Consider the following 22,859-nt stretch of genomic DNA (forward strand, 5'->3'; position numbering starts at 1 on the left):
CACAAGAGGATATCTGTGTGGCCAATACGTATATGCAAAGATGTTCAACAACATCAGTTAATGAGGAGAATCAAATTAAAACAACAATGATTATACTGTACCTTGGCTATCTGAACTTAAATTTAATAAATAAATGTATAAATATATAATATTAAAATAAAATAAAACCACAATGAGATATCAATATATGCCTTCCAGAATGGTTAACTTTAAAAAGACTAACACCACCAAGTGTTGGCATACATACAGACCAAGAGTTAACTCCCATACAATACTGATTAAGAGAACAAACTGGCAAAAACATTTTGGCAAAACATTTGGCCTTATTTAACAGGGTTGAAAACATCAACCTCAATCCCAGGTATAAACCCAACAAAAAAATGTGCACATGTGCTCTAAAATATTCACAGTAGCTTACTGTAATAGCCCAATACTTGAACAACCATGCATCCATCCACAGAAGAGTGATAAATTGTGATATATTCATTAAATGTAATAGTACACAGCAAAGAAAATGGCTGAGTTATAACTACACAGACCACAAAAGGATAGCTAAGTTTAAAACCAGGTAACACTGACATAGGGTTTTATTTTTTTTTAAGATTTTATTTATTTACTTGACAGAAAGAGATCACAAGTAGGCAGAGAAGTAGGCAGAGAGGTAGGCAGAGAGAGAGAGGGAAGCAGGCCCCCTGTTGAGCAGAGAGCCCTATGCGGGACTCGATCCCAAGACCCTGAGATCATGACCTGAGCCGAAGGCAGCGGCTTAACCCACTGAGCTACCCAGGTGCCCCTGACATAGGGTTTTAGAAGTTAGTGATTATCTTTTTGTGTGTGTGTGTGTTTTTAATTTTATTTTTTTTATTTGTTTATTTCCACAGTGTTCATTGTTTTGGCATCACACCCAGTGCTCCATGCAGTACGTGCCCTCCCTATTACCCACCTCCTGGTTCCTCAACCTCCCACCCCCCCCCACCCGCCCCTTCAAAACCCTCTGGTTGTTTTCCAGAGTCCATAGTCTCTCATGGTTCATCTCCCCTTCCAGTTTCCCTCAACTCCCTCTCCTCTCCATCTCCCCATGTCCTCCATGTTATTTGTTATGCTCCACAAATAAGTGAGACCATATGAAACTTGACTCTCTCTGCTTGACTTATTTCGCTCAGCATAATCTCTTCCAGTCCCGTCCATGTTGCTACAAAAGTTGGGTATTCATCCTTTCTGATGGAGGCATAATACTCCATTGTGTATATGGACCACATCTTCCTTATCCATTCATCCATTGAAGGGCATCTTGGTTCTTTCCACAGTTTGGCGACCGTAGCCATTGCTGCAATAAACATTGGGGTACAGATGGCCCTTCTTTTCACTACATCTGTATCTTTGGGGTAAATACCCAGCAGTGCAATTGCAGGGTCATAGGGAAGCTCTATTTTTAATTTCTTCAGGAATCTCCACACTGTTCTCCAAAGTGGCTGCACTAACTTGCATTCCCACCAACAGTGGAAGAGGGTTCCCCTTTCTCCACAACCTCTCCAACACACGTTGTTTCCTGTCTTGCTAATTTTGGCCATTCTAACTGGTGTCAGGTGGTATCTCAATGTGGTTTTAATTTGAATCTCCCTGATGGCTAGTGATGATGAACATTTTTTCATGTGTCTGATAGCCATTTGTATGTCTTCGTTGGAGAAGTGTCTGTTCATATCTTCTGCCCATTTTTTGATATGATTATCTGTTTTGTGTGTGTTGAGTTTGAGAAGTTCTTTATAGATCCTGGATATCAACCTTTTGTGTGTACTGTCATTTGCAAATATCTTCTCCCATTCCGTGGGTTGCCTCTTTGTTTTGTTGACTGTTTCCTTTGCTGTGCAGAAGCTTTTGATCTTGATGAAGTCCCAAAAGTTCATTTTTGCTTTTGTTTCCTTGGCCTTTGGAGACATATCTTGAAAGAAGTTGCTGTGGCTGATATCAAAGAGGTTACTGCCTATGTTCTCCTCTAGGATTCTGATAGATTCCTGTCTCACGTTGAGGTCTTTTATCCATTTTGAGTTTATCTTTGTGCACGGTGTAAGAGAATGGTTGAGTTTCATTCTTCTACATATCGCTGTCCAGTTTTCCCAGCACCATTTACTGAAGAGACTGTCTTTTTTCCATTGTATATTTTTTCCTGTTTTGTAGAAGATTATTTGACCATAGAGTTGAGGATCCATATCTGGGCTCTCCACTCTGTTCCACTGGTCTATGTGACTGTTTTTATGCCAGTACCATGCTGTCTTGGTGATCACAGCTTTGTAGTAAAGCTTGAAATCGGGTAACGTGATGCCGCCAGTTTTGTTTTTGTTTTTCAACATTTCCTTAGCAATTCAGGGTCTCTTCTGATTCCATACAAATTTTAGGATTATTTGCTCCAGCTCTTTGAAAAATATCGGTGGAATTTTGATCGGAATGGCATTAAAAGTATAGATTGCTCTAGGCAGTATAGACATTTTAACAATGTTTATTCTTCCAATCCAAGAGCATGAAACGGTCTTCCATCTTTTTGTGTCTTCTTCAATTTCTTTCATGAGTGTTCTGTAGTTCCTCGAGTACAGGTCCTTTACTTCTTTGGTTAGGTTTATGCCCAGGTATCTTATGGTTCTTGGGCTATAGTAAATGGAATCGATTCTCTAATTTCCCTTTCTGTATTTTCATTGTTGGTGTATAAGAAAGCCACTGATTGCTGTACATTGACTTTGTATCCTGCCACGTTACTGAATTGCTGTATGAGTTCTAGTAGTTTGGGGGTGGAGTCTTTGGGGTTCTCCATATAAAGAATCATGTCATCTGCGAAGAGAGAGAGTTTGACTTCTTCCTTGCCAATTTGGATACCTTTTATTACTCTTTGTTGTCTGATTGCCGTTGCTAGAACTTCTAATACTATGTTGAACAAGAGTGGTGAGAGTGGGCATCCTTGTCGTGTTCCTGATCTCAGCGGGAAGGCTGCAAGCTTTTTCCCATTGAAGATGATATTTGCTGTGGGTCTTTCATAGATAGATTTTATGAAGTTCAGGAATGTTCCCTCTATCCCTATACTTTGAAGCGTTTTCATCAGGAACGGATGCTGGATTTTGTCAAATGCTTTTTCTGCATCAATTGAGAGGACCATGTGGTTCTTCTCTCTTCTCTTGTTGATGTGTTCTATCACACTGATTGATTTGCGAATGTTGAACCAACCTTGCAACCCAGGGATGAATCCCACCTGGTCATGGTGGATAATCTTTTGAATGTGCTGCTGGATCCTGTTTGCTAGGATCTTGTTGAGAATCTTTGCATCCATATTCATCAGTGATATTGGTCTGAAATTGTCCTTTTTGGTAGGGTCTTTGCCTGGTTTGGGGATCAGGGTAATGCTGGCTTCATCAAAAGAGTCTGGAAGTTTTTCTTCTGCTTCAATTTTTTAGAACAGCTTCTGAACTTCTTTTTACCCCCTTTTTTCCCCCCACAATTTGGGGTCTCCTCTGATTTGGTTAAAGCACATTTTACTGGGGTCTTTGCCACCCTTTTAGTATTTTATTCACTCCTACATATATTCTTATCTGGATAAAATGACAAGGCGGAAAAACTCACCACAAAAAAAAAAAAAAAAAAAAAAAAAAGAACAAGAGGCAGTACCAAAGACCAGGGACCTAATCAATACGGACATTGGTAATAATGTCAGATCTAGAGTTCAGAACGACAATTCTCAAGGTGCTAGCCGGGCTCGAAAAAGGCATGGAAGATATTAGACAAACCCTGTCTGGAGAAATAAAAGCCCTTTCTGGAGAAATAAAGGAACTAAAATCTAACCAAATTGAAATAAAAAAAGCTATTAATGAGCTGCAATCAAAAATGGAGCCTCTTACTGTTAGGATAAGTGAGGCAGAAGAGAGAATTAGTGATATAGAAGACAAAATAACAGAGAATAAAGAAGCTGAGCAAAAGAGAGACAAACAACTACCGGGCCATGAAAGGAGAATTCGAGAGATAAGTGATACCATAAGACAAAACAACATTAGAATAACTGGGATTCCAGAAGAAGAAGAAAGAGAGAGGGGAGCAGAAGGTATATTGGAAAGAATTATTAGAGAGAATTTCCCTAATATGGCAAAGGGAACAAGCATCAAAAACAAGGAGGCACAGAGAACACCCCTCAAAATCAGTAAGAATAGGTCCACACCCTGTCACCTAATAGTAAAATTTACAAGTCTTAGCAACAAAGAGAAAATCCTAAAAGCAGCCCACGACAAGAAGTTTGTAACATATAATGGTAAAAATATTAGACTGGCAATAGACTTATCCCCAGAGACCTGGCAGGCCAGAAAGAACTGGCATGATATATTCAGAGCACTAAACGAGAAAAACATGCAGCCAAGAATACTATATCCAGCTAGGCTATCATTGAAAATAGAAGGAGAGATAAAAAGCTTCCAAGACAAACAAAAACTAAAAGAATTTGCAAACACCAAACCAGCTCTATAGAAAATATTGAAAGGGGTCTTCTAAGCAGAGAGCCTAAAAGTAGTAGATCAGAAAAGAATAGAGACAATATACAGTAACAGTCACCTTACAGGTAATATAATGGCACTAACTTCATATCTCTCAATAGTTACGCTGAATGTAAATGGGCTAAATGCCCCAATCAAGACACAGGGTATCAGAATGGATTAAAAAAAAAAAAAAAACACCCATCAATATGCTGTCTACAAGAAACTCATTTTAGACCCAAAGACTCCTCCAGATTTAAAGTAAGGGGGTGGAAAACAATTTACCATGCTAATGGACATCAGAAGAAAGCTGGGGTGGCAATCCTTAGATCAATTAGACTTTAAGCTAAAGACTATAATAAGAGATGAGGAAGGACATTATATCATACTCAAAGGGTCTGTCCAACAAGAAGATATAAGAATTTTAAATATCTATGCCCCTAACATGGGAACATCCAACTACATAAACCAATTAATAACAAAATCAAAGAAACACATCAACAATAATACAGTAATAGTAGGGGACTTGAACACTCCCCTCACTGAAATGGACAGATCATCCAAGCAAAAGATCAACAAGGAAATAAAGGTCTTAAAAGACACACTGGACCAGATGGACATCACAGATATATATAGAACATTCCATCCCAAAGCAACAGAATACACATTCTTCTCTAGTGCACATGGAACATTCTCCAGATCACATCCTGGGTCATAAATCAGGTCTCAGCCAGTATTGGGAACATTCCCTGCATATTTTCAGACCACAATGCTCTGAAGCTAGAACTCAATCACAAGAGAAAATTTGGAAAGAATCCAAATATATGGAAACTAAACAGCATCCTTCTAAAGAATGAATGGGTCAACCATAAAATTAAAGAAGAATCGAAAAAAATTCATGGAAACAAATGATAATGAAAAGCGATACAAGACTTTCTCAAGAAACAAAAAAGGTCTCAAATACACAACCTAACACTACACCTAAAGGAGCTGGAGAAAGAATAAGAAAGAAAGCCTAAACCCAGCAGGAGAAGAGAAATAATAAAGATCAGAGCAGAAATCAATGAAATAGAAATGAAAAAAACAATAGAACAAATCAAAGAAACTAGAAGCTGGTTCTTTGAAAGAGTTAATAAGATTGATAAACCCCCGACCAGACTTACCAAAAAGAAAAGAGAAAGGACCCAAATAAATAAAATCATGAATGAAAGAGGAGAGATCACAACCAACACCAAAGAAATACAAACAATTATAAGAAGATATTATGAGAAACTCTATGCCAGCAAATTTAACAATCTGGAAGAAATGGATACATTCCTAGAGATATATAAACTACCACAATTGAATCAGGAAGAAATACAAAACCTGAACAGACCATTAACCAGTAAGGAGATTGAAGCAGTCATCAAAAATCTCCAAACAAACAAATGCCCGGGGCCAGACAGCTTCCCAGGGGAATTCTACCAAACATTTAAAGAAGAATTAATTCCTATTCTCCTGAAACTGTTCCAAAAAATAGAAATGGAAGGAAAACTTCCAAACTCATTTTATGAGTCCAGCATTACCTTGATCCCAAAGCCAGACAAGGATCCCATCAAAAAGAGAATTACAGAGGGGTCAAGATGGCGGGGAAGTAGGAGGAGGCACCATTTCAACCTGTACCCCAAAGTGAGCTGATTACCTACCAAAGAACTCCGACCACCCATGAAATCAGCCTGAGATCAGAATTATACACGTCTGGATCTCTACTGGAGCAGAAGACGCCAGTGGCAGGTAAAGCAGACTGGGAGCATCGGACTGATATCGGAAGATAAACAAAAGGGGGAGGGAGCCACCAGAGGTGACCGATTGGAAAGTAACACCCCAACACGAGAGTGCTCTGCGTCTGGGGACCAGCATTAACTTGGAGTCTGGTTGAAAGCACTCAAAAAACAAACAGCAAAGGATCGCAGTGGGGGGGGGGGGTAATAGTGGGAACCTGGGCGGTTAGGGTCAGGGACCTAAGTCCCCGGACCCAGGACAGCCTCCCCTGGTGTGGAGCCAGAGAGAGTGCGGCGGAGAAATCAGGTCTCCGTCCCTGAGCGGCCAGTGCACCTGAAGGCCAGCGCGCCCGAGAACGAGTGGGGTCTGGCTCCGGTGAGGGGCTGGGAGCCTGGCCTGACGGCAATCCTGAAACGCGCGCGTCCCACACCCTCCCTTGGGATAGGTGCTCATAGGCGTTAGCCTGGAGCTCTGGCAGCCGGAAAAAACAGACATTCCCAGCCCGGGACAGCGGGAAAATCTCAGTGCGCGATCTCTGCTCGGAACCTCTCTGGCGGTCTGGAGCTGCCTAGACAGCCACCGCTGCCCTGGTTTTGGGCACAACGAGGAGCTCCTGCATCCCCAGGGACAGTGACTCAGAACCAACTCTGCCAGCAGCTTTTGCAAAACAGTCTGAGGCATCTCTTTGAGAGGGAGGTTGGGGTGCTGTTTGCTCTCCTCTAAACCTCCAAAAACCATCAAAAGCTGTCAAGGCGAGAGAAAGCAGATGAAAGAACATAAAAACCCCCAGAGAACAAAAGGCTAAAAAAAAAAAAAAACAAAACAGTTTCCTGAAAAAAAAAAAGAGCTCACCCCCTTGAGGGGAGCTGGAGGACCTAACTCAGGGAACATCATTGTCTGAAAACCCACGTGGCAGGTCCCTCCCCCAGAAAACCAACCAGGAAGGAAGAAAAAAAAAAAAAAAGACTACAAGAGAACAACGACCACTACTTCATAAATACAACTTTTATTTTTAACTCGTTGCCAATATTCTGGTTCTTTTTTTTTTATACATACACATAATTTTTAACCTATTTACCATCACACTGAGATGTCCAGTACATCAAATTCTTTAATAACCTTCTAACCTGAAATTTTTGATACATACACCCGTGTTTTTCTTTTTTCTATTTTTTTTAATTCTTTTTTAATTTTAACTTAGTTTAGTCTAGTTTATTCTTTTTTTAATTTTTATTTTCTACTATACATATAGAGTTAAACTTCAAGGTAATCCCCTTTCCCCAATCAATGCTACCCCTATAGGCAAACCAGTTTCTAATCCCCCTGTAACTTAGGAAAGTTGAGTCCCTTAACAAAAACATCAAGATACCTTCAGGAAGAATCAAAATAACCTTCCTCACCCACACTGAGAATCTATAACCATTCTCCCAATTTTTCCTTCTGTCAGTGTTTCTGTGAATTTGTGTCTGTCCTGACAATATATAAATCTTATACTTGGGGTTCTTTCTGAGGAGGTTTTTCCCTTTTTTTTGCTTATATATACATATTTTTTTCTCTTGTCATATACTTTTATCACTCTTTTTGTCTGTCTGTTTTTGTTTGTATACTCCACAAATCTTACCTTGTGGCCCATTTGGGTTGAGCCTTCTCTTGTATCTTCCCTTTTTTTCCTATCTCTCTCTCTCTTTTTTTTTCTTCCTTTTTTCTTTCCCCTTTTTTTTTCTTTCTTCTTCTCTATTTCTTTTTCTTTTCTTTTTTCTCTCATTTGGGTGGGGAATCCTGATTGCACAGAAGCGTTCCAGGGTGCACCTTGACTGCACCACAATCGATAAGTCCAGCTGCATCTGTTTAGTCATCTCTTACCAAAATGACTAGGAGGAGGAATACCCAACAGAAGAAAAATACAGAGGATGGGCCTTCTGCAACAGAGCTAATGGCTATCGACATAGACAATATGTCAGAAAAGGAATTCAGACTAACAATTATCCAGGCAATAGCTAGGTTGGAGAAAGCCATGGATGACCAAACAGAATTGATTAGGGCAGAACTGAAAGCCACCAGGGATGATGTTCACAATGTTAGGGCAGAACTGAAAGCCACCAGGGATGATGTTCAAAATGCTCTCAATGAGTTCCAATCTAATCTAAATTCTCTAAAAGCTAGGGTAACTGAATTAGTGATCTGGAGGACAAACAGATAGAGAGAAAGGATCAGGAGGAAGCCTGGAACAAACAGCTCAGAAGCCACGAAAACAGAATCAGGGAAATAAACGATGCCATGAAACGTTCCAACGTCAGAATTATTGGAATCCCTGAAGGGGAGGAAAAAGAAAGAAGTCTAGAAGATATAGTGGAAGAAGTTGTCTATGAAAATTTTCCCAATCTCACGAATGGAAACAACGTTCATGTACTAGAGGCAGAGAGATCTCCTCCCAAGATTTTAAATTCTCGAAAGTCCTCACGACACCATATAGTTAGAATGAGGAATTATGTTTCAAGAGAGACCCTCTTAAAAGCAGCTAGGACAAAGAAGCTTCTTACATACAGAGGAAAGCCCATTAGAATAACGTCAGACCTTTCCACAGAGACCTGGAAAGCCAGGAAGGGCTGGCAAAATATATTCAGAGTACTAAATGAGAAGAACATGCAACCAAGAATACTCTATCCAGCAAGACTGACATTTAAAATGGATGGAGAGATAAAGAGTTTCCAAGACCAGCAAGGCTTAAAAGACTATGCAACCACCAAGCCGACACTGCAGGAAATATTAAGGGGGGTCCTATAAAAGAGAAAAAATCCTAAGAATATCATTGAACAGAAATATAGAAACAATCTATTGACAGAAAGACTTCAAAGGCAACACGATGTCAATAAAAACCTATCTCTCAATAATCACTCTCAATGTGAATGGCCTAAATGCGCCCATAAAACGACACAGGGTTGCAGATTGGATAAAACGACAGGACCCATCCATATGTTGTCTACAAGAGACCCATTTTGAACCTAAGGATACACCAAGACTGAAAGTGAAGGGATGGAGAAGCATCTTTCATGCCAATGGGCCTCAAAAGAAGGCCGGAGTAGCAATTCTCATATCAGATAAATTAGATTTTAAACTAAGGACTGTAGTCAGAGATACAGAAGGACACTACATAATTCTTAAAGGTACTATCCGCCAAGACGATCTAACAATTGTGAATATCTATGCCCCCAATATGGGAGCACCCAATTACGTAAGAAAACTATTAATCAAGATAAAGAGCCATATTGATATGAATACAATAATAGTAGGAGATCTTAATACGCCTCTCTCAAAAATAGACAGATCATCGAAGCAGAAAATTAATAAAGAAATAAGAGCATTGAATGAAACATTGGACCAGATGGACCTCATAGACATATACAGAACATTCCACCCTAAAACAACAGAATACTCATTCTTCTCAAGTGCACATGGAACCTTCTCCAGAATAGACCACATACTGGGTCACAAAGCAGGACTCAACCGATACCAAAAGACTGACATTATTCCCTGCATATTCTCCGATCACAATGCTTTGAAACTGGAGCTCAATCACAAGGAAAAGTTCAGAAGGAACTCAAACACCTGGAAGCTAAAGACCACCTTGCTTAAGAATGCTTGGATCAACCAGGAGATCAAAGATGAACTTAAACAATTCATGGAAACCAATGAGAATGAAGACACCTCAGTCCAAAATCTATGGGATACAGCAAAGGCGGTTCTAAGGGGGAAATACATAGCCATCCAAGCCTCCCTCAAAAACATTGAAAAATCCAGAATACACCAGCTGTCTCTACACCTTAAAGAACTGGAGAATCAACAACAAATCAAACCAACTCCACATGCAAGAAGGGAAATAATCAAGATTAGAGCAGAGATCAATGAGGTAGAAACGAGAGATACAGTAGAACGTATCAATGAAACTAGAAGCTGGTTTTTTGAGAGAATCAATAAGATCGATAAACCATTGGCCACACTAATCCAAAAGAAAAGAGAGAAAGCCCAAATTAATAAAATTATGAATGAAAAGGGAGAGATCCCAACTAACACCAAGGAAATAGAAACAATCATCAGAAACTATTACCAACAGTTATATGCCAATAAGCTAAGCAACCTAGATGAAATGGATGCATTCCTGGAAAGCTACAAACTCACAAAATTGAACCAGGAAGAAATTGACAACCTGAATAGACCGATATCTAGTAATGAGATTGAAGCAGTGATCAAAAACCTCCCAAAAAACAACAGCCCAGGACCTGCGGATTCCCTGGGGAATTCTACCAAACTTTCAAAGAAGAAATAACACCAATTCTCCTGAAGCTGTTCCAAAAAATTGAAGCAGAAGAAAAACTTCCAGACTCTTTTGATGAAGCCAGCATTACCCTGATCCCCAAACCAGGCAAAGACCCTACCAAAAAGGACAATTTCAGACCAATATCACTGATGAATATGGATGCAAAGATTCTCAACAAGATCCTAGCAAACAGGATCCAGCAGCACATTCAAAAGATTATCCACCATGACCAGGTGGGATTCATCCCTGGGTTGCAAGGTTGGTTCAACATTCGCAAATCAATCAGTGTGATAGAACACATCAATAAGAGAAGAGAGAAGAACCACATGGTCCTCTCAATTGATGCAGAAAAAGCATTTGACAAAATCCAGCATCCGTTCCTGATGAAAACGCTTCAAAGTATAGGGATAGAGGGAACATTCCTGAACTTCATAAAATCTATCTATGAAAGACCCAGAGCAAATATCATCTTCAATGGGAAAAAGCTTGCAGCCTTCCTGCTGAGATCAGGAACACGACAAGGATGCCCACTCTCACCACTCTTGTTCAACATAGTATTAGAAGTTCTAGCAACGGCAATCAGACAACAAAGAGAAATAAAAGGTATCCAAATTGGCAAGGAAGAAGTCAAACTCTCTCTCTTCGCAGATGACATGATTCTTTATATGGAAAACCCCAAAGACTCCACCCCCAAACTACTAGAACTCATACAGCAATTCAGTAACGTGGCAGGATACAAAGTCAATGTACAGCAATCAGTGGCTTTCTTATACACGAACAATGAAAATACAGAAAGGGAAATTAGAGAATCGATTCCATTTACTATAGCCCAAGAACCATAAGATACCTGGGCATAAACCTAACCAAAGAAGTAAAGGACCTGTACTCGAGGAACTACAGAACACTCATGAAAAAAACTGAAGAAGACAGAAAAAGATGGAAGACTGTTCCATGCTCTTGGATTGGAAGAATAAACATTGTTAAAATGTCTATACTGCCTAGAGCAATCTATACTTTTAATGCCATTCCGATCAAAATTCCACCGATATTTTTCAAAGAGCTGGAGCAAATAATCCTAAAATTTGTATGGAGCCAGAAGAGACCCCGAATTGCTAAGGAAATGTTGAAAAACAAAAACAAAACTGGCGGCATCACGTTACCCGATTTCAAGCTTTACTACAAAGCTGTGATCACCAAGACAGCGTGGTACTGGCATAAAAACAGACACATAGACCAGTGGAACAGAGTAGAGAGCCCAGATATGGACCCTCAACTCTATGGTCAAATAATCTTCGACAAAACAGGAAAAAATATTCAATGGAAAAAAGACAGTCTCTTCAATAAATGGTGCTGGGAAAACTGGACAGCGATATGTAGAAGAATGAAACTCGACCATTCTCTTACACCGTTCACAAAGATAAACTCGAAATGGATAAAAGACCTCAACATGAGACAGGAATCTATCAGAATCCTAGAGGAGAACATAGGCAGTAACCTCTTCGATATCAGCCACAGCAACTTCTTTCAAGATATGTCTCCAAAGGCCTAGGAAACAAAAGCAAAAATGAACTTTTGGGACTTCATCAAGATCAAAAGCTTCTGCACAGCAAAGGAAATAGTCAACAAAACAAAGAGGCAACCCACGGAATGGGAGAAGATATTTGTAAATGACAGTACAGACAAAAGGTTGATATCCAGGATCTACAAAGAACTTCTCAAACTCAACACACACAAAACAGATAATCATATCAAAAAATGGGCAGAAGATATGAACAGACACTTCTCCAACGAAGACATACAAATGGCTATCAGACACATGAAAAAATGTTCATCATCACTAGCCATCAGGGAGATTCAAATTAAAACCACATTGAGATACCACCTGACACCAGTTAGAATGGCCAAAATTAGCAAGACAGGAAACAACGTGTGCTGGAGAGGATGTGGAGAAAGGGGAACCCTCTTCCACTGTTGGTGGGAATGCAAGTTAGTGCAGCCACTTTGGAGAACAGTGTGGAGATTCCTGAAGAAATTAAAAATAGAGCTTCCCTATGACCCTGCAATTGCACTGCTGGGTATTTACCCCAAAGATACAGATGTAGTGAAAAGAAGGGCCATTTGTACCCCAATGTTTATTGCAGCAATGGCTACAGTCGCCAAACTGTGGAAAGAACCAAAATGCCCTTCAACGGATGAATGGATAAGGAAGATGTGGTCCATATACACAATGGAGTATTATGCCTCCATCAGAAAGGATGAATACCCAACTTTTGTAGCAACATGGACGGGACTGGAAGAAATTATGCTGAGCGAAATAAGTCAAGCAGAGAGAGTCAAGTATCATATGGTCTCACTTATTTGTGGAGCATAACAAATAACATGGAGGACATGGGGAGATGGAGAGGAGAGGGAGTTGAGGGAAACTGGAAGGGGAGATGAACCATAAGAGACTATGGACTCTGAAAAACAACCAGAGGGTTATGAAGGGGCGGCAGGAGGGGGTGGGGGTGGGAGGTTGAGGAACCAGGTGGTGGGTAATAGGGAGGGCACGTACTGCATGGAGCACTGGGTGTGATGCCAAAACAATGAACACTGTTATGCTGTAAATAAGCAAATAAAAATAAATAAATAAATTTAAAAAAAAAGAGAGAATTACAGACCAATATCCTTGATGAACACAGATGTGAACGTTCTCACCAAAATACTAGCCAAAAGGATCCAATAGTACATTAAAAGGATTATTCACCACGACCAAGTGCGATTTATTCCAGGGCTGCAAGGTTGATTCAACATCCTCAAATCAATCAAGGTGATACAATACATTAATAAAAGAAAGAACAAGAACCATATGATACTCTCAATAGATGCTGAAAAAGCATTTGACAAAGTACAGAATCCCTTCCTGATCAAAACTCTTCAAAGTGTAGGGATAGAGGGCACATACCTCAATATTATCAAAGCCATCTATGAAAAACCCACCATGAATATTATTCTCAATGGACAAAAACTGAGAGCTTTTCTGCTAAGGTCAGGAACATGGTAGGGATGATGTCCACTATCACCACTGCTATTCAACACAGTACTAGAAGTCCTAGCCTCAGCAATCAGACGAGAAAAAGAAATTAAATGCATCCAAATCGGCAAAGAAGTAGTCAAACTATCACTCTTTGCAGATGATATGATACTATACGTGGAAAACCCAAAAGACTCCACTCCAATTCTGCTAGATTTGTACAGGAATTCAGTAAAGTATCAAGATATAGAATCAATGCACAGAAATCAGTTGCATTTCTTTACACCAAGAACAAGACATAAGAAAGAGAAATTAAGGAGTCAATTCCATTTACAAGTGCACCCAAAACCATAAGATCCCTAGGAATAAACCTAACCAAAGAGGCAAAGAATCTATACTCAGAAAACTATAAAGTACTCATGAAAGAAACTGAGAAAGACACGAAGAAATGGAAAAATGTTCCATGCTCAGGAATTGGAAGAATAAATATTGTGAAAATGTCTATGCTACCTAAAGCAATCTACACATTTAATGCAATCCTTATCAAAATCCCATCCATTTTTTTCAAAGAAATGGAACAAATAATCCTAAAATTTATATGGAACAAGAAAAGACCTCAAATAGCCAAAGGAATACTGAAAAAGAAAGCCAAAGTTGGTGGCATTATAATTCCAGACTTTAAGCTCTATTACAAAGCTGTCATCATCAAGACAGTATGGTACTAGCACAAAAACAGACACACAGATCAATGGAACAGAATAGAGAGCCCAGAAATAGACCTTCGACTCTATGGTCAACTAATCTTCGACAAAGCAGGAAAGAATGTCCAATGGAAAAAAGACAGCCTCTTCAACTAATGGTGTTGGGAAAATTGGACAGTCACATGCAGAAAAATGAAATTGGACCATTTCCTTACACCACACATGAAAACAGACTCAAAATGGATAAAGGACCTCAATGTGAGAAAGGAATCCATCAAAATCCTTGAGGAGAACACAGGCAGCAACCTCTTCGACATCAGCCGCAGCAACTTCTTCCTAGGAATATAGCCAAAGGCAAGCGAAGCAAGGACAAAAATGAACTATTGGGACTTCAACAAGATCAAAAGCTTTTGCACAGCAAAGGAAACAGTCAACAAAACCAAAAGACAACTGACAGAGTGGCAGAAGATATTTGCAAATGACATATCAGATAAAGGGCTAGTATCCAAAATCTATAAAGAGCTTAGCAAACTCAACACCCAAAGAACAAATAATCCAATCAAGAAATGGGCAGAGGACATGAACAGACATTTCTGCAAAGGCATCCAGAGGGCCAACAGACACATGAAAAAGTGCTCCACATCACTTGGCATCAGGGAAATACAAAGCAAAACCACAATGAGATACCACCTCACACCAGTCAGAATGGCTAAAATTAACAAGTCAGGAAATGACAGATGCTGGCGAGGATGCGGAGAAAGGGGAACCCTCCTACACTGTTGGTGGGAATGCAAGCTGGTGCAACCACTCTGGAAAACAGCATGGAGGTTCCTCAAAACGTTGAAAACAGAGCTATCCTATGACCCAGCAATTGCACTCTGGGTATTTACCCTAAAGATACAAACGTAGAGATCCGAAGGGGCACGTGCACCTGAATGTTTATAGCAGCAATGTCCACAACAGCCAAACTATGGAAAGAACCTAGATGTCCATCAACAGACGAATGGATAAAGAAGAGGTGGTATATATATACAATGGAAAACTATGCAGCTATCAAAAGAAATGAGATCTTGCCATTTGCGATGACATGGATGGATCTAGAGGGTATTGTGCTTAGCAAAATAAGTCAATCAGAGAAAGACAACTGTCATATGATCTCCCTGATATGAGAAAGTGGAGATGCAATGGGGGGGTGAGATTTGGGGTGTAGGAAAAGAATAAATGAAACAAGATGGGATCGGGAGGGAGACAAACCATAAGAGACTCTTAATCTCAAACAAAGCAAGGGTTGCCAGAGGGAGGTGGGTAGGGAGAGGGTGGTGGGGTTATGGACACTGGGGAGGTTATGTGCTATGGTGAGTGCTGTGAAGTGTGTAAACCTGGCAATTCACAGACCTATAACCCTGGGGCTAATAATACATTATATGTTAATTTAAAAAAAAGAAGTTATAATTCTTCAGAGTGGATTATAATCTGAATATATAATCTGAGTAAGTTTTCCAAATGAAGACTTTTACACATATCCTCTCATATCTACTGAGCTATTGTGCTAGAAATGGTTCAACAGAAATTAGAACAAGGTGTCTGGCCTAATCAAGAGGAGGAAAATTTCTCAGCTTCCTTCCCTTTAAATTAGCACTTTACTCTCTTAGACATTAATTAACAAATGCAGCCACAGACTTTCAACGCATCGACTTCTACTCCATTCTTCAGACACACTTTCTCATGAAGGCTTTATGACAGAGTAACAATAACTCTTAGACTTTTCCATAAGAGCACAGTAGCCTGTTCTCTATTCCCTACCTTCACATAAATGGATAGTTAAAAAGGTAACTTTAAACCCATCACAAGCATTAATGTTCTTTGGAGATTCATCTCTAATTTTAAAATCCATGGGACTTTTGCATTAAGTTATACAATGTAAAGCTTTATTTTTTAAAGATGGTTTTTGTTTTTTTTTTAAGATTTTATTTATTTATTTGACAGAGAGAGATCACAAGTAGGCAGAGAGGCAGGCAGAGAGAGAGGAGGAAGCAGGCTCCCCACGGAGCAGAGACCCTGATGCGGGGCTCGATCCCAGGACCCTGAGATCATGACCTGAGCCGAAGGCAGCGGCTTAATCCACTGAGCCACCCAGGCGCCCCTTAAAGATGGTTTTTAAGATAGCAAAGTAAATATACAGTTTCTATCCTTCCCATCTCAAAGCCCTGCCCTTAAAATGAAAAAATACATAATTGTGTGAGTATGTAACAGAATAAACTCACACACACATGTAAAATCATGAGACAAGATGGGAGAGATGCTTACCAAAATTCTGACAGTGTTTTTAACACTGGAGACAGAGAAGAGAAACAGGTGCAGAGGGAGGCGACTGTAAGGCAATGAGGATTGTTCCGGTACAATTCTACACTGTTTTACTCTTTTCAAATGCATTCATATATCACACTTAAGTAATATTTTCATTAAAATGTGTAAAATTAACAATCTCAAGGTAGAGTTTATGCATGCATTCAAGAAGAAACTACTCAAGTCATCCTGACGTTTTGTGTCTCTTTGGCACACTACTAAGTGCTGACCCTAGTTTAAGAATGCAGTCAGAGACAGAGATTTACAATTACATAATTCCATCATCTAATTTTAAATATATTTTGTTTATGACTATGACAAGAATATGTCTGATACTATGTGACAGAGCTCATATTATTATATTCAGGAGATTAATGCACAAGTTTATGCTCACTAAAGTATGTCTCTTCAAAAGCAAGCTAATAATTATGCTACCAAAAAAATTTTTTTAAGATTTTTATTTATTTGACAGAGAGAGAAAGAGAGAGAGCACATAAGCTGGGGGGGGGGGGGTGGGTAGCAAAGAAAGGGAAAGGGAAAAGCAGGCTCCCAGAAGAGCAGGGAGCCAGATGCAGGGTTCCATCCCAGGACCCTGGGATCATGACCTGACCCAAAAGCAGATGCTTGACCAACTAAGCCACCCAGGCATTCCCACAAAAAATATTTTAGACATCACAATTTCTACTGTGAAATTGTGAAATTGATATTTAATGTGTTTTTCACCATCTCAATAATATTTTTTACCACATCACTTTTAGAAGGCACATAAGCTAATTCATATTCAAAGTTCCCATTAAAGATGAAATCAGGCGGGGACATCAAAAACATAGGACGGAAAACCGTGACATTCTGAAACGTCTTCTTTATATTGCTGCAATAAAGCAAAATCAATAGAGAGAAGAAGACTGTCATGCAGATTTCCACAACTAAAGAAAGTATCTTCCTTTTCTGCAAAAGAAACAAAAGGATTGTGATAATTAAGAGTCTATATACGTGTATATATGTGTGATTCTATACTCTTGTGCTATATGTGTATACAATTTAAACATATTGTTCAGCTCCGTTCTACAATATGAATGGCTTTCTAGCCTTTTTCACCCTTTTCCAATTTTCACTATCTATTCTATTGAAATATCCTATGAGTACTCTTCAGAATTAGAATTGCTACATTAAGCCATGGAACAAAAAGGACCAAAAAAAGCCCCATAAACTAAAACGAAGTGAAAAAACTATTTAAAGTTCCCCCTTCAGGTTCATTAGCCTTTACAATCATTTCCTGCAGACACCTCCACTTACCTTTAAAACGAAATTTTTCCAGAGGAGGACTGCAAATTGGTTGAGCCACAACAAGTCCATTTTATCACAAAGAATGGAGTTTCAACGGGAAGTAAACATTTCAACAACTTACATCACCTGGCAAAAATGTTAAATTTAATCAACTGAAAGGATTACTTCATTGCTTTACTCTTTTTTCATCAATCTTGAAATAAGTACTTGTCTGCTCCTATTTTTATATTAGTTCATTATATTCACATCTAATGGTCTTCTAATATGTATGAAAATATTAGATGACAGAGATTCAAAATATAATAGGTTGCAGCCCCACATTCACAAAGAAAGATGTAAATTTGGAATGTCAATTATTATTCTGATTGGCTCTGAGATAAATTCCTACAAATTATAATTCTGAAATCTTCCTATTTAATATCTATTCTGTGCCATATCTATGCTAGGCATTAAGTATATTCAAAACAATTGTGATCCTTTCCTCATGGTGTGAATAGTACAGTAATTGATCTAAAGTTGGGCTATTTGAGTTCAAAGTCTAACTCTCTCACAAGCTGTAAAATTTTGAGCAAAATAACCTATAGCTGCTTATCATCTGTAAAATCAGAAAAATCACAGTACTTACCTTATAACGTATTCCCCTGGAGTGATTTGTTACTATGCCCTTTTTAAAAACTGTGATAAAATATACAGAACGTACGTCTGCCACTTTAACCATGCTTAATTGTACAGTTCAATGACACCAATCACATTCACGTTGTTGTGCAACCATCACCATTATCTATCCCCAGAAATTTCTTCATCTTCCCAAACTAAAACTCCTTGGCCACTAAACAATCACTCTCTATTCCTTCCTCCCCCTGGTCACTGGCAACCACCATTCCTCTTTCTGTACCTATGAATTTGACTCCTTTGGGTACCTCATATAGGTGGAATTACTTCATTGAGACAGTATTTGTCCTTTTGTGACTCGCTTATTTCACTTAGCATAAAATGTCTTCAAAGTTTATCCATATTGCACCATGTGCCAGAACTGCCTTCATAAATGTACCACTTTTAACAGTCTCATAGGGCTTTCAAAACCAGAACTGGACTTCAAGACATACTAAAGGGGCAGAAGGATGTGGTGTGTATTGCATTAGTACTAAAAGGTGTCACATGCTTTCAGTGAGTGAACCAGAAAGAGTATCAGGGACTGCAACAAGGAGAAGCACCTCAAGTGCTTCTGAATTTTTGGTGGCAAACATTCATGGTAAAGGCAGTTTCTAGCCAGAAGACCAAGATGAATACTGCCTCAGAGAACCTAAAGGTACAGGAGAGAGAGAGGAATAGGAGGAGCTCAGCCTTGGCCTGAACATAAATTGATCTCATCCCAGTTAGCACACTAATCACTTTGGTGAGTGAGCTGTAAGACTAAGGCCCAGGAAAATCCAGATAGAACAGCACAGTTTTAAAAAACTGAACTGACAGTGATTAACATGGATGGACCTAGGGGAAATTACGCTAAGTAAGATGTGTCAGACAGAGAAAGACAAATACCATGTGACTTCACACTTGTATGTGGAATTGAAAAAAAAAAAAACAAACAACAAACAAACAAAGCAGAAACGGGCCTATAAAAAGGGAGAACAAAGCGGTGCTTCCCAGAGGGGAGAAGGATGGGGAAATGGGCAAAAGTGGGTGAGGGGGAGTGTTTCCAGTTATGGAATGAATAACTCACAGGGATGAAAGGTACAACATAGGGAACACAGTCAATGGTATTTTAATAGTATTGTATACTGACAGGTGATGGCTACGCTTATAGTGAGCATAGTATAATATAAAACGTTGCTGAATCACTATGTTTTACACCTGAAACTAACGTTAACACTGTGTGTCAACTATACTTCAAAAACAAATAAATAAATAAGATGATGATTTAACATGTCCTTAAAAAATGGTACTTATATTGTTCCTGTGCCTGAAGTGACTGCCAATTTCTCAAATAAAAAATTACAAATTAAAAAAAAAACTGAATTGACATTGCAACCACAGTCCACAGAGATGGGATGGAACTTGTGGCTTAAACCTAACCAAGTAGGGCTGCCAAATAAAATACAGGATGTTCAGTTAAATTTGGATTTCATATAAATAACAAATATATTGGGGGCACATACTTATACTAAAATATCCATACTTTATCTGAAATTCATATTTAACTGGGTGTCCTATATTTTATTTATTTATTTATTTATTTGTGTGTCCTATATTTTATTTGCTAAATCTGGCAACCCTAAAGCCAGGTCAATTCCCCATAGGATTTAAAAACAGAACTCAGAGTCTCATAGTTTAATACACATACGTCCAGAATGTAATCCAAAATTATTCAGCATGCAAGAAACCACAAGTCTCAGGTTGCACAGGAAAAGAAAATCAACAGATAGCAATGATGACATGGCAGAGATGTTGGAACTACCTGAAAAAAAGTCTTTAAAGCAACGACTGTTATAATGCTCAAGAGAACAATTACAGTCTTGAAACATAATTTAAAGTATAAATTATCAGCAAAGAAACGTATTATAAAACATAGAAACATAAGGAAAAATGAAAGGATAATTTTAGAACTGAAAGTAACCAAAATAAAACAGTCACTGGACAGACTCAATAGCAGAATGAAGATGACAGAGGAAAGAGTCCATGAACTTGAAAAAAGAGCAACAGAAATTATCCAGTATGAACAAAACAGGGGAGGAGGAGATTGAAAAAATGAACAGAGCCTCAGGATTATGTGGAACAACATTAATAAAGTCTAACATACAATACATCAGAGTCTCAGAAGACAGAAGAAAGAGTGTCATCTTGAAAAGATATTTAAATAATGGTTGCAAACTCCCAAATGTGGCAAAAGACACAAGCCTGTAGATATAAAAAGCTGTGCAAACCCAAAACAAGATATGTCTAGACAAATCATAATAAAAATGATAAACACTTAAGACAAATTAAAAAAAAACTCTTGAAAAAAAGTCAAAGGAAAACAACACATTGCCTATAAAGAGACAAAGATCTGAAAAACAGCCTGGCATCAGTAAAGCCAGAAGGAAGTGGCCAAAGTTTTTAAAAAGCAGAGAAAAGGTATAATTGGATATTTAGCAAAGAAATTCTTCAGAAATGCAGGTTTGAAATAAAGACATTCACAAATGAAGGAAAACTAATTGCCTCCACTGACAGCTGGTCTGATCCATAATAAAAGGAAGCTCTTCAGAGAGAAGAGAAATGAAAATAGAAGGAAACATGGAACATAAGAAATGAAGAAAGAGGAAATGAAAAGAAGTGGTAAACACCTGGACAAATCAAAACAGGTTATTCTTCTCTTCCTGAGTCTTTAGAATAATTTGATTGTTGAAAATAAAGAATATACTTAGTTGATGAAGAGTTCAATAAATGAAAATGTAAGACAAATGCAGTATGAAGGGGGAAAAGTAGTAAGAGTACCAATATGGTCATAAAACTACACTCCAATTTAACTGATAAAATATTGATTCTAAATAGACTACAGGGGGTGCCTGGGTGGCTCAGTGAGTTAAAGCCTCTGCCTTCAGCTCAGGTCATGGTCTCAGGGTCCTGGGATCAAGCCCCACTCAGCTCTCTGCTCAGCAGGGAGCCTGCTTCCTCCTCTCTGCCTGCCTGTCTCTCTGACTACTTGAAATCTCTATCAAATAAATAAATAAAATCTTTAAATAGACTACAAGATTATATTTTGTAATCTCTAGTACAACTAAAACATTATACAAAACTGTAATAGATAAAATGCAATAGAAAAGACACTAGACACTAAATTAAACTCACATGGAGAAATAAAGAACCAGCAAGGATTACAATGTAAATATAAAGCCAGTATTAATGTTCTCTTACACTCATTTTTCTCATATGATTTAAAAGACAACTGCATAAAAATATGTAAGTTCATATTTATTTGGCAAACAATGTAAAAAGATACAATTTGTGACAATAATAAAATAAAGGGGGAAGCAGAGGTAAATAGGAGCAAAATTCTTGTATACTACTAAAATTAAGTGAGTATTAATTCATCTAGATTATTATAAACAAAGATGCTAAATATAATCAATAGGACAACCACTAGAAAAACTACTAAAATATATATTGTAGAAGAAACAAAAAAGGAATCAAAATGTTACAAAAATGACAGTAATGGAGTCACTAACAAAAATGAAATAAGGCATAAAGAAACCAGAGAAAAATGTCTGAAATCTTACCTCATCATTAATTACATCAAATGTAAGTGAACTGAATTCTTCATTTAAAAGTCAGAGATTGTATTATTCAGGGAAGCATTTTCCTGGCCTATCTAGGGCAAGTTTCAAGTTCTTGGTAAATGAAATTTTATTTACATTAAAGAGATAAAATTAAGTAAAAATAAGTAAGTAAAAGGTAGAGATTGGCAGAATGGATATAAAAGCATGTCTACAAAAGACCCATTTTATAAAATTAAAAAAAAAAAAGCAAAAAAAAAAAAAAAGACCCATTTTAGATCCAAAGACAAACATTAGTTGAAAGTTAAAGGAAAGGAAAAGATATTCCATGAAAACAGTAAGCAAAAGAAGAGAAGGAATGACTGTACTACTAAAAGACAAAACATACTTTAAGAAAAAAATTGTTAAGAGACAAAGAAGTGTATTATATGCAAATTAAAAGGTCATCTCATCAAAATATAAAATTAGAAGCATTTAAGAACCTAATAACAGGGGTGCCTGGGTGGCTCAGTGGGTTAAAGCCTCTGCCTTCAGCTCAGGTCATGATCCCAGCATCCTGGGATCAAGCCCCACATCGGGCTCTCTGCTCAGTGGGGAGCCTGCTTCCCCCTCTCTCTCTCTGCCTGCCTCTCTGCCTGCTTGTGATCTGTCTGTCAAATAAATAAACAAAATCTTAAAAAAAAAAAA

The 22,859-nt window shown here is 38.4% G+C and overlaps 1 protein-coding gene across 1 annotated transcript in view; it reads right to left on the reverse strand.

The window, feature by feature from the left end:
• LOC123933608 (phospholipid-transporting ATPase ABCA3-like) overlaps positions 1-18,640 on the reverse strand; it is a 138,512-nt gene extending 119,872 nt beyond the window's left edge. Inside the window, 3 exon segments of the mRNA XM_045992948.1 lie at positions 17,380-17,506; positions 18,044-18,048; positions 18,548-18,640. Of these exon segments, the coding sequence (XP_045848904.1) occupies positions 17,380-17,506; positions 18,044-18,048; positions 18,548-18,640 (225 nt within the window).
• Positions 18,641-22,859: the final 4,219 nt, after the last annotated feature.

Source organism: Meles meles, chromosome 21 (genome assembly GCF_922984935.1).
Source record: "Meles meles chromosome 21, mMelMel3.1 paternal haplotype, whole genome shotgun sequence".
NCBI lineage: Eukaryota > Metazoa > Chordata > Mammalia > Carnivora > Mustelidae > Meles > Meles meles.